General features: G+C 43.1%; 4 protein-coding genes across 4 annotated transcripts; 3 read left to right on the top strand and 1 right to left on the bottom strand.

The window, feature by feature from the left end:
• Positions 1–943: 943 nt before the first annotated feature.
• On the bottom strand, positions 944–2,661 carry MELLADRAFT_106029 (uncharacterized protein; the record flags this gene model as incomplete). Its single annotated transcript, XM_007409416.1, has 3 exons — positions 944–2,296; positions 2,406–2,485; positions 2,553–2,661. 3 exons carry the CDS (start codon positions 2,659–2,661, stop codon positions 944–946), a joined length of 1,542 nt encoding a protein of 513 aa, XP_007409478.1.
• Positions 2,662–4,164: 1,503 nt separating this feature from the next.
• Positions 4,165–5,279, top strand: MELLADRAFT_106028 (uncharacterized protein; the record flags this gene model as incomplete). The annotated part of the gene is made up of 4 exons (XM_007409625.1): positions 4,165–4,258; positions 4,475–4,924; positions 5,003–5,050; positions 5,128–5,279. The coding sequence occupies 4 exons, from the start codon at positions 4,165–4,167 to the stop codon at positions 5,277–5,279; spliced, it is 744 nt and encodes a 247-aa protein (XP_007409687.1).
• A 529-nt stretch (positions 5,280–5,808) lies between these two features.
• MELLADRAFT_106027 (uncharacterized protein) lies at positions 5,809–7,169 on the top strand (the record flags this gene model as incomplete). The annotated part of the gene is made up of 4 exons (XM_007409626.1): positions 5,809–5,926; positions 6,212–6,376; positions 6,902–6,997; positions 7,108–7,169. 4 exons carry the CDS (start codon positions 5,809–5,811, stop codon positions 7,167–7,169), a joined length of 441 nt encoding a protein of 146 aa, XP_007409688.1.
• Positions 7,170–7,359: 190 nt separating this feature from the next.
• On the top strand, positions 7,360–11,865 carry MELLADRAFT_77643 (uncharacterized protein; the record flags this gene model as incomplete). The annotated part of the gene is made up of 8 exons (XM_007409627.1): positions 7,360–8,168; positions 8,271–8,439; positions 8,522–8,860; positions 8,949–10,638; positions 10,735–10,856; positions 10,934–11,069; positions 11,146–11,356; positions 11,429–11,865. The coding sequence occupies 8 exons, from the start codon at positions 7,765–7,767 to the stop codon at positions 11,505–11,507; spliced, it is 3,150 nt and encodes a 1,049-aa protein (XP_007409689.1).
• Positions 11,866–12,332: the final 467 nt, after the last annotated feature.

Genomic DNA, 12,332 nt, shown 5'->3' with positions numbered 1-12,332 from the left:
GATTTGGCATTTGGCATTTGGGATTCTGTGTAGGTGGATTTCGGTTTAAGAGAGTGTGGTTGAGAAAGATTGATGAGTTAAGTTTGATGAATGGGTTAAAAGAGATGATTTTGTTAATGATGATGATGAAAGAGATGTGTTTATTGAGAAATTAGTAAGTAAGAAGTTGAGCTAGGATCTTGATTTTGAAGATGGATTGGAAATTAGTATGGATCATTGATCAAGAAACTTTTATATTTCTCATGATTTTCTTTTTCATTGGGTCTGAAATCTGTCTTTTATAACATTTGTCATGTACTTTTTTTTGTGGTACATAAGTATTTCAAGTACTGTGTTTGCAAGTGCTGTGTTTGAGTAGACTAGAGGTTCTTTAGTGATCCATTGTTTCTTAGATGAGAATGTGTTGATTATGAGTTGGGATTCTCTAAGTGCTTGTTATCTTATTGCTTCAGGAAATGTTCAGACATGATCACTTGAAAGTACTGGTGTTGAAATTATATTTCTGATTTCTTGTTGATTTATTTTTTGTGATCAAGAATGGGTAAAGAGTGGGAAAAGATTTGGTACTTTGGTACTCAGTGAGACTCAGTGACCAGTCACAGTAGAGTGTTTGAATTGCTTTAGGATGAATTATTTGTTATGGAAAACCAAAGGGTTTATATAAATCAGACATTTAGTTTTCATCATGGTATAAAGTGACACAGTATTGGATTCTTTTTTCTTTTTTCTTTTGCTCTTATTGGAAACCATTTTTGTAGAATTTTCAATCTCAGCTGTATGAATTCTCAAGTGTATGCATATGCCCTCGCAGAGAAATCACAATAGGAATACCAAAGGTGTTAAAGAGAAAATTTTGTCAAGGTTACAAAGCTCCCGGAATGACATTAAAGGATTATATTATACAAGTCTATGCAATGAATTGAGGTGTTGAAGCAAGGTTGTTTTAAAGTACAGGAAAAAATCCATCTACTTGTGATTCAGTCCAACCCCCTACTGAGCTTAATTCACTATCTGATCCACCATCCCATGATTCTTGTTCTGTCTGATCAAATTCTGGAGACACATCATCGAGATCGGAAGGAGCACCTTCTGGTTGGATAGAGTTGGAAAGAATCTGGACCTCCTCGAGTTCGGAATTTTCTTTAAGAATCAGTAAGCTTTGCTTAATCTCAGTTGCATTATCAAGCTGATGGTATAATTCTTGATCATCAACTAAACCGCCCATTGCCCAGGCTGTGCTATATGACATGACATTCCGGTGAAACTTGATCCTGATATTCCATTTACGTGCCCAATTCTCAAGAAAGATTCTATCTGGATTCCTTGGATGGATATATGATAAGACCATTGATTTCAATCTGGGCCAAACGGTGTGATGTGCTTGTATAGAAGTCTTGATTTTCTGAGGAACTTTGAAACGCGCAAGACCAGTGTGTAAGTGAATCTTTTGAAGATTGGGAGCACTTGACAAGACATTGATGAGTTCAGGATCCAGACTTCCAAAGGATGTGAAGCTTTCCAAGTGTTGTAAAATCATTGGGTTTCCATCGTTCTTTTTTTCGGCAGGAAGTGAGGATGAATTGACGATTCGAACTTTCTTCAGAGTAGGTAGCTTGAAGATCAATTTACACAGTGTATGATCATCAAAACTCGAACAATGTTTTAAATGTAAAGTTTCCAGAGGACCCTTCCAATCCAATTCACACCAACTAGAATCCGGATCTGACATATTTTCTAGGGAGAGTTGTTCTAATAGAGTAAGCGAGGCCAGGCACTGACCAAGCCTTAAGCCTTGGATTTGATCCTCGTTCGAACCATGCATGAAATAGCCATGTGCTCGGAATCGAGTGAGATTAGGAAGATGAAGAACGCATTGACCGATTTCATTCTCAGATAAAAAACAAAAGCAAGTTCCAGAGACTTCCAAAGAAGTCAAATGAGAGAAATTCTTCAAAGAATTAATGATACTCCTATAGAAATATCGAAAATGTTTAAAGAATTGATCCTTTGAATCCAAAAGTTCTTCTTCCATAGAACCAGTCAAAAAGACCCCAATACATAAGCTTATATGTTGAATGTTAAGATGTTGAGATTTGTAAAAGAGATGTTTGAGACTTGGTGCAAGATCATAAGAGAGTCCTAATAAAACTTCTTCTACAACAAAGAATGTTTTGATTTTTAAATAACGAACGTTTTGAGCTTCGGTATTGAAATGTGGATGAGATGAAAGTTGATCACAATATTCTTTTAATTTATGACCAGGTTGTGATGGTTTTTTTCGAATATATGTGATATTCTATGGGCAGAGTTTGTTTTTAAATCAGATTGAAGGGTTCAGGTTAGCATTCAATTTTCTATTGAGAATAGCATATGGCATTTTTGAGATGAAAAGATGTGATACATACCTTCCAGAGGATAGGCCTACAGATCTGATGTAGCTTTGAATTCACTTGAGATAACTTGATCAATGTAAGAGCTTCAACATCTAGTCAGCAGCTGTTTGTCTTGATTGATGAACAGAACAAGAAATATGCTTAAATCTGAGCGCTTACCTGTATCACTCCTTCTTTTCAATGGATCAAGTCGAGTTCCTCGATAAGTTAAATCTATTAGATGGTAAATGATGATTTCTTGAAGTTCTGTTGGCAGTCTATCAAGCATTATAATGTTTGTCCGATTTGTGATAAATTGGCGGATTGTAGAGTTGAAGTGAAGTTAATGATATGGGTGATTCTTTCGTCCATTTCTGTCTTCTAGATATAAAGAGCTTGTATGCTACTTCTTTCTATTCTCGCTCAACAAACCCTTTATCTCAATCATGAATGAGCTTCAGGAATTTTGAGGAGAGCTCAGCAATCAAAAGTGACAACCTGCGCCGACCTGAACACACAAGTGTGTGACCAATGTTGAAATTCACTAAGCAACTTCAGCCTGCTTCAGCATATATATATACTAATTCGCTCGTGAATGGCATCATTACTTCTTAAGCATATTGCCAAGCTGAATGGCAAAACCCAAATTTGGCACTCGGAAACTGAGTCTGAACAGCAGAGTAAACTTCCCTTTTCTCTCCTATACCCTATAACGTCTGCAGGAAACCGAAAGGCTGGGCTTCGAGTCCGACATATCTTAGATATTGCCTCGTCGGTAATTTGAGCTATTTCTGTAGCTCATCTTCCTCAAATAAGGGGATGTGTAGCTGATATACCCAGTCGCTCATCTCAGACTCTAGTGCAATTTGCCGTGCTCAAAACCAGAAACTGAAGATTCCCTTTCAAATTTGGACTGCTATGCATCGAATGTTTTAAGAGGTATCATTCGGCAGGTCCATCTAAGCCTGCAGGCCGGCCATGAGAAATCAAAGTTTGTCTATTACAGCCGAACCTCTTTCTCCGTACTTTGGTCACACTATGTATACCACCAGCTCTCGCCCATAACTGGAATAACGAGACACATGACTGAAATAAGGAGACAAGCCATCTGGTATCGCCCATCAAAACACTTTCTTTGAGTCATCATGGCCGGACTAGTTAGTCATCGCGCTTGAAGGTTCGTGGGGAGAGAGATTGTCAAGTTCAAGTCGGTCTCCAATGTGAGTCTGATTAGCAATCATTTCCCCTTGATCGATGTCAGCTTTTCGTATTGAATTAGTCGGACAAAGCAAAGACGACGTTGTTCAAGATCATCCAACAGTTTTACTTCTGGTAACTGTCGTGTGGACGTTTCATATTTTGAGTGATGAATTGTTTATCAAAGCTCGTCAAGAGCAAAACAAAATCAAGTATGACACCTCTTGCCAATCCTCACTTCATTCCCAGACTCTGAAGTGAATGGATGGTTGAAGTCAGGAGATTCCCGTTACTGATTGTCAATTATGGTCAATTATCTTGACCGTTCCATTATGAGCTATTAAGCGCTTTCCCAAACACTTGTTCGAGTCTGAGACTGCACGAAGAGTCAGTGAGGCTGTTATGTTGAAGACAATTCGAGCTTTTCACTTAAGAAGCTGTGTTCTATTCCTCTATCGTAGTTCTATCATCTACGTTCCCTAAAAAGTTTCATAGAATAAAGATCGCATTCCAGTCCACTCGCTTTGACTCACTGCACTACTACGTACCCTTTCATTCAAGTCTATTTTCAAAAACCTACTACCGCTTTCTCATGATGACTCGATTCAGCACTTTGTCGATTGTTCTTTCTTTTATTGCATGCCTTTTCTCTTTGGTCCCGTCTATTGCTTCACTTGCTGGGATGACAGGTACGTTGTATCAAACGATTGATCACTCAGACTCAATGCCTTTTGAAACCCTACTCAACAGCGCTCTTTCCCTTTCTTTTGGATATTTGCTCCGTCTGATTGATGTTATTCAGCGAAACATCCCCGAGATTCAGTCGACTACCATGATCACCCACATGGTGCAAGAAGTTGTTTGTACTTCTCTTTTTGATCTCTCATAAATCTCCTAGCTCATAGTGGAACTTTTGTCTTCTCCTATCGAACCAGCTGTCTACGTACCTCCTTCCACAATCGCCGGCAACGGGACTGCTACTGGTGCAATTGCCGTCGACGGGACTGTCACTGGTGCAACTGCCGCCGACGGGACTGCCACTGGTGCAGCTGCCTCCAACGAGACCGTCGCAGCCGCTATCAATGGCACTGATGCTGCTACTGCCAACGGAACTGATGCAACCGCCCTCAACGGGACTGCGACTGGTGACAACGCGACCTCGGTAGCCTCTGGACTTAATGCCACCATCACCGATGCGACAGGGGGCAATGCGACAGCAGCCAACGTCACCGCTGTCACCGCAGCAGACGCAAATCAAACAGTAACTTACCATGCCGCAGATGCTAGTGCCGGCCTTACCAACATTGTAACTCAACTCAATGCCACCAACCAGCTTCAATCGGGAGCGAACATCGGTCAGTTCTTTGAGCTGTCAAAATTTCCTATCTCCTGATGAGGCGGACCACACTGACTTTTGATCTAAAAATCTATAGTGATCATCGATGCTCGGAGGACTCAGGTGATCATCATCATTGATAACAGTGAGCTAATGATTGTACAGCGTTTTACCAGCTGTTCATTAACACATTCCTTCTGGTATCACAACTTCTTATTCCAGATAATAACAAAAACCAAAATAATCGAATAATCGCAAAAACAAAGGGAACAAAGGGAACAACGGGAACAACGGGAACAAAGGGAACAATAATCAAAATAAGCACAAGCTCACCAAAACCTCCAAGAAGGGTAAGAGTAAGGGGAAAGCCTTGAGTTCAAAACATGCCGTACACATCACGCATGGTAATTAAGATGACCAGTCCTGCATTTTCTGGCAATCTTATCTTTCGTTTTCGTTTGTGATTCATCTGGACTGGTCTTCACCATTGATTTTCCTACTCGGGTTGAGCCTAGTGAGATGGTATCTTGAATCACATTTGTTATGCTGTCTTACCAAGTAATACGCCCCTTAAGATTGAGTCTTTCTTTATGCGATGTAGTCTCTACGCTGTTTTTTTAATTCTTACATGTACCTTTACAACTTTTACATTACTTCGCTAGTCCGCTTTTGGAATCCAACTGACATTCTTAGCAATAACCCAATAAATACCAGTGTCTGAGCCAAATTTTCAAGTCTTTCAGAGTCACCGACGATGAGGGCAGCTTACTCGAGTGTTGAGTTGTGGCTCAAGGCCGCTTCACCTCCTGGAATTGGGTGGCCATGTAGGCTTATCAAAGCCCCTTGCGGCAGCTATGAAGCTTGAAAATAGTTCTTCAAAGTCATATGAACTTTATTATAAAGATGACCAACGCTGAGGTCTCGGCGTCTGTACCAACATATGAAGATGGAGATGAATGGAAGTTGTCATTGTCGAAGTCAACTGAAGAGGAAAGGCAAAGACAAAAAAAGCCTCGGATCAGTCCGTCGGGTACTATTTTACACGGAGCTTGGACCCGACGACTCTCGAGGGACGCCGTTGAGAGGGACTTAAGCTAGGGGACTTACGTTAAGTTAAAAGCGGCTTTCTCACAGCTTAGAGCTCAGCCTGTGATGTGATCACGCACGGGGAGTGCAACAGGCAACCCAGTTCTTTGGGAGAAGAGCTTCGGGTTATGTTTTGACATGATGGAAGTTGAACAGCCGTGATCTTCTTCACATTCCCGCGAGGAATGATGATTCGCTTCCACGTTTGTGGCAAACACAGTTCGTGCAAGTGGAAGATTGACCACGACTTTGGATATTGACCATGGCATACTTGTTATTATTTTTACAGAGATTCAGCGCCAGATCCCATTGAGCTCAAGTGCCAGTCGAAAATATGATTTCAGAGTGGATGTAGCATACCACCATAGGGCGATCATGCCATCCAGTTAGTCTGGTTGGATGCTGCTATAGCTAACTTAACACAAGTCCCAAACTCGCAGAGGCTTTCTTACCTTCGCGAGCTCGGTGCCCTGGAGAGGGACTTGTGAATTATCGCATGATTTTGGTGATCGAGCAGGAACTTGAATTGACCTAATCCTCTACAGTCCTATAGCTTATGTAGTTTATATGATACATCAATTCTGAGGAGAGCAAAATCTCCAGAACAGGCAAATGAACAACTTTTGTCATTGATTGAATGTCATTGATCAAAAAGCAGTCCTTTTCCAAGAGCAAACGGAATGTGTTATCTTAAATTTTGTTTTGTCAATACAGTCGTTACCTGCGACCAAATTTCAAATTTCAAAAACTTCATTCCTTTCTTGACAAAGCTCAGAAAGAGATATGTGAAATGTGAATCGCGAGGAATGATGATTCGCTTCCACGTTTGTGGCAAACACAGTTCGTGCAAGTGGAAGATTGACCACGACTTTGGATATTGACCATGGCATACTTGTTATTATTTTTACAGAGATTCAGCGCCAGATCCCATTGAGCTCAAGTGCCAGTCGAAAATATGATTTCAGAGTGGATGTAGCATACCACCATAGGGCGATCATGCCATCCAGTTAGTCTGGTTGGATGCTGCTATAGCGTTCTCTAGCTGCCTTGCCTGCTATGTAGAACGATCGCGCGTTGTCGTTTGAAAGCTTCTTCCCTTCCGAACCTTTACTACAGAGAGCCTGATGGGACCCAAGCACACTATTAGTTTCAGGACAGGGGCAATTCTCTACCGATGAGCTTGATCACTTTCATATGGGGCGAAGAGATTCACTTGCCAAGACGAGTGAATGTGCATCACAAACGTGTTACTCAGTGTTCAATAAAACCAGGGGGCGCACATACCTCGCTTTTCATCAATTGGACTCTCTCTTCGATCACTCAAGACACGCCATGCCCTTCTCCCTGTTTGTGTTTCGATACTGACCGAAATGCAGCATTCCTGAAGGTTTTTGTCTCCCCTTGCCTGTTCTCCTTACGCGGTGTCAGCATTCTTCACCTTCTACTCTCTTGAGTCTTCTTGAGATCTGTAAAGAAGCCCATTTGAACTGAGCATCTTTCTATCGATCCACTGGTACATCTTTCCTCGTATATCTCACCATTGCATATCACTATTCTTGCGCGCGATCAACTTGAGCAACTTTTAATTCGCATCCGGTACTCCCCCACATCCCGATATACAGACTAAATCATCACTCCATCGCAGTCAACCTCATCGAGCGCAATAAAGACGCCCTCTAGCTAAAGAAATCCTCGAGTCGCAAGGCATTTAATTCAGCTGCACATCTCAAACATCAAGCTTTCCTTCTTGTTATCAGTCTAGTCCAACCCGTCATGACAGCTAGCGAGCCAGTATCTCCTCCCAGGCAACGTAAGACTGAGCCTGCCAGACCATCTGATCAAGAACCCCGCACCCGCCCTCCCAAAGGCCGAAACTCGGGCGCTCGCGATGAAATTGAAGATCCAAAGAAGATAGGACCTTGGAAGATTGGAAGAATCATTGGAAAAGGCTCGTCTGGAAGGGTGAAGATTGCCAAGCATCGCGTTACTGGGCAGTATGCGGCGGTTAAGATTGTTCCGAAGCATATGTTACTCAGTAGCCGGATGAGTGTCAACGAAGCAGGAGCGAAAGCTGACAAGATGCTCCTCGGAATTGAGCGAGAAATTGTGATCATGAAACTGATTGAGCATCCTAACGTTATGCGTCTCTATGATGTTTGGGAGACTGGAAGTGAACTGTCAGTAGTCTTATTGTTGAAGCGTTTCATCAGATTTTTCATGACCAAGCGTTCGGTTTCAGACATCTCAAGTCACACGTATCTTGCCTCTTTTTAATTCAGATATCTTATCATGGAATTTGTCGAGGGCGGTGAGCTCTTCGACTACTTGGTCAATCGGGGCAAGCTTCATGAAGACGAAGCTCTTCATTACTTTCAGCAAATCATTTGTGGTGTTGACTATTGTCACCGATTCAACATATGTCATCGAGACCTGAAGCCCGAGAATCTGGTGAGCAATCATCTTTTGTTATTCGCGCGTCAAAAAATTACACAACTCTGATGATAGAACTCTGGGAGGCAATTCTTTTCAGCTTCTAGATAATCAGCGTAACATCAAGATCGCAGACTTTGGGATGGCCGCGCTCGAAGCTTCAGATAAACTACTCGAAACTTCATGCGGTTCTCCACACTACGCGTCTCCTGAGATCGTGTCGGGCTTGACATATCACGGTTCATCATCTGACATCTGGTCTTGTGGTGTGATCTTATTCGCGCTGCTTATAGGCCGATTGCCTTTTGACGACGAAAACGTCGGCTTGTTGCTTAACAAAGTGCGCGTTGGGAAATTTTACATGCCCCCTGAACTCAGCCGTGACGCCCAATCCTTGATCCGAGGTATGCTGACGGTGAACCCCGAGAGAAGAATGACTGTAAGTTCACAAAAATTTTCCCGTGTGGAAAACCTACCTTCGAAAAAGTGTGTCTGATTGTACCCCTTCCATACTTGTTTGGAACCAGATGGACGAGATTAAATCTCATCCATGGTTCACTCGGCTCGCTCCTCGACCTCAGCCTGATTATATCGCCCCTCCGACTCCTGATCAGATCACCAAAGCAGTTGGTACAGCCAGCGAGCTGGACTATGATATCGTCTCCAATTTACAGACTTTGTGGTTTGGGGCTAGCGAAGAATCAATCGTCAAAGCTTTGATCTCAGACGAGTTGAGTGACTTTATCGATATCCCTCTACTATCTCCTTTCTCAGATTCGCGTACTGACACTCTTAATCATCACAGGAAATGCTGGGAGAAAGTATTTTATTTCCTCCTGGCGAAATATCGACAACGGCATCTTGAAAACTTCAATGATGAAGATTCCCCCGAACCAACTGCCGTCAAGGAGAAACCTCCCAAGCCGAAGACTAAACGTCCGCCCCGTGAGCACGTCGTGAAGACCGGCGCTGTCAGGAGTAGATCTCGCCAGTCAATTGTGAGTCTCACTCGGCGAGCCGCACATCAGGGGAATACGGCTCCAAGTCCGAAGGAGAGTGTCTCTGGAAGCCCTAGACACGTGGTTACTCGTCCCGCCCCAGCGGCACCCAAAATGACACCCCGAATCATTGAAGAAGAGGCTGATGTTTCCCCTAGCGGATCGGAAACTCCTCGCAAACCCAATCAAGCCAGCGATACTGCCAGCTATCCATTGGCTTCAAAATCATCTAGGCCTCTTCCTCAACCTCCTCAAAAGCCTCTTCAGAGTGGCGCTGACGTAGACGCTGTGTATCTTGCCAACACTACAACTCCTGCTCGAGGAACCGCTCATCCTAGGGTAGGAGCAGTACCCCAAATTCTCCTTCAAGAAGCCACTCCATCTCCAGCGCCGAGGGCGCGTGCATCAATTATCAAAAGAACAGAAGCTGTTGAAGCCACCACCCCTCCATCACCATCCCCAAAGTCACCCAGATCACCAACCCCGTCAATCAAGATACCTCAAACGGGCGATGCGGCAATGCAAAGATTCTTCCATGATATTGTTGATCAACTCCAGACGATGTCCATGCGCTCACCTAACTTACATGAGGGAGCCTTGGGTGGTTCTGCACCGAACTCTCCCTACGCAGAGAGTCCAAATTCTGAACAGGGTGACAATCAATTCGAAGACGCCTATGAAGACGAAGACGAAGACGAAGAGGGTCACGATCAAGCTAGAAGCAATCTCTCTGGTTCATACAGCGCAGAGTCTCAGCGTAATTCAGATGGAACCGCTTCCTCTGAGTTTGTACTTGTTGCGGACCCATCGATTGTGCCGACGGTCTCTGGTAAAAAATCCAAACCTAAACCACTTTCGATTCTCAGACCCTCCAGGAATTCAAACTCTCGGGCTCAAACTAGATCATTAGCTAAGCAGCAAGTCAAGGCCCAATTGCTTTCTCACAAGAGCTCTCAAGAGATGGGTTATAGCGATCATTCCTCTACACGGAGAGTCTCCTCACAAGGCTCTGGTAGTCGGATTGTTGGTACAAATGATAAGGAAAACTTGCGTACATCCATGCCTGGCGATGGTTCAACAGGCTCTTGGGGGAATAAAGGAAAAGGTAGAGAAATGCCCGGTCTAGCGATCCAGTCGCCTCCTGTGGACATGCCTGGCGCGTTTGAAACAACCAATCCGAATTCGAGAAAGAGCAGGAAGTCCTTTCGAAGAGGCAAGGGTACATGACTTTCCATCTGATCTAAACCTCTCATATTTTCGCAATGAGTACTGGGTGTATGACGCAACAATATTGACAATACTAATTTGGTTATAGATTCTCTGTCACCTGGCCCCCCCTCACCGCTTTCCCCTGCCTCATCGGTCTTCACCGATGAGGGGAATCCATCCAGCCCCAGGGTATCATGGTTTGCTAATCTGTTTTCTTGGAAAGCTGTGGTAAGTCTCAATTTCATCGTCTCCAGATGAAGATCATAGCTCAAGACATCTGTTGCTTTTATTATATCCGATGTCAGACTTATCAATTGATGTCAGTTGATAATTGCACGGCTACGCGTGTTGAAGCGAGAAGGGTCTTAGAACAGCTCAGCTGTGTGATTGCTGTTGAGAATTCTGACGGTGCTGCGGTGCTGCGATGTCGATATGAAGATCGTGAGTAGACTTTGAAGACATCTCAAACTTCAAGACTCGATCGATTTATGCCTCAAATAATGTCTTTGTTTTTCAGGATCGGGAGGGACTGCTCGCTCTTCGGTGAAATTTAAAGTCGAATTTGTTTCCCAAAGTCCAAGTGGAAGTGGGACTCCCACTGGCATTGTCTCACCAAAGGTTGAAGCCCAGCTCAGAAATGGCTATGCTACAGCTATGACACTTTCACTCGAAAAGGGAAATGCAGCCACTTTCAAACTGGTTTGCAACGGACTTCGGAGGTTATGGGAGTAAGTTGTTCCACTCCAACATTGAACGTATTGATACTCGAGTGTTCATGATAAGTTTCTCCTCTTTTTCAGGTTGGATATTCCCAACACCCAGCCGGTTGGTCTAGGTGTCCATATGATTCCTACTCCGATTCACTCACCCGTTGTTTGATTCAAAAAGAACACCCTATGTGTCACTTCTGGTCGATGATGTACTCATACTGTACAAAGCAATCGAAGACGTCTCGCAAGAGATAAGTGCAAAAACATTACAATTATTACAAACTTATTTCCTGCTATCTTCCTTAATTACTCCTGAATCTATTCAATTCCTGGGTGATGATTCTTGTGTCTGTTTAATATCTTTCTGATTCATACCAATCTTTTCTGTTATGATTCAATTTCGGACGTTTCTCTTTCTTTATCTCTCTTATTCACTTTTATGTATCATAACATTAATATGAGGACCCAACAACGTAAATTTTTATCCTTCAATCTTTGCCAATAATTTGAACTTATTTTTCGACCCCAAGTCAATGTGAACTCCTCCGCGACCAGAATCCATGATGAATACTAGAATTCCCTTGTAGCATGTCCTGAAGTCTGATGGTGAATATCACAGATATGATTGTTCCAGGATGTTGAGCTAACAGACGAAAGACGTCAATTCGGAAAACCAGCGCATGGAAAACAAGTTGTGTGTCGATGAGTTGAAAGAATCAACTCGATTTCAATGTTTCTTTGCTAAGATTGTGTTCATGGTGCTCTCCAATACCTGAAGCTCCCATGAGACATCCAAGATCATGTTTTGTTCCTTGCGATCTGTAGGCATATAAGGTTCTGTTACTTCACTTTTTCTTATCCTGTCATGGCGTCATAACAAAAAACATGATAAGGAACGATACAAGAGGTTGTACCATATATCTCGAGGAGAACGAAAGAAGTGAACATCTTGCACAACCTGATGCTTACAATACCTCCCTCCTTGCCATTTTCT

The sequence above is a fragment of the Melampsora larici-populina genome, assembly GCF_000204055.1.
Source record: "Melampsora larici-populina 98AG31 unplaced genomic scaffold MELLAscaffold_16, whole genome shotgun sequence".
In the NCBI taxonomy this organism is placed as follows: Eukaryota; Fungi; Basidiomycota; class Pucciniomycetes; order Pucciniales; family Melampsoraceae; genus Melampsora; species Melampsora laricis-populina.
The sequence above is the reverse complement of the archived record's forward strand: the minus strand, read 5'-3'. Positions and strand labels throughout refer to the sequence as shown.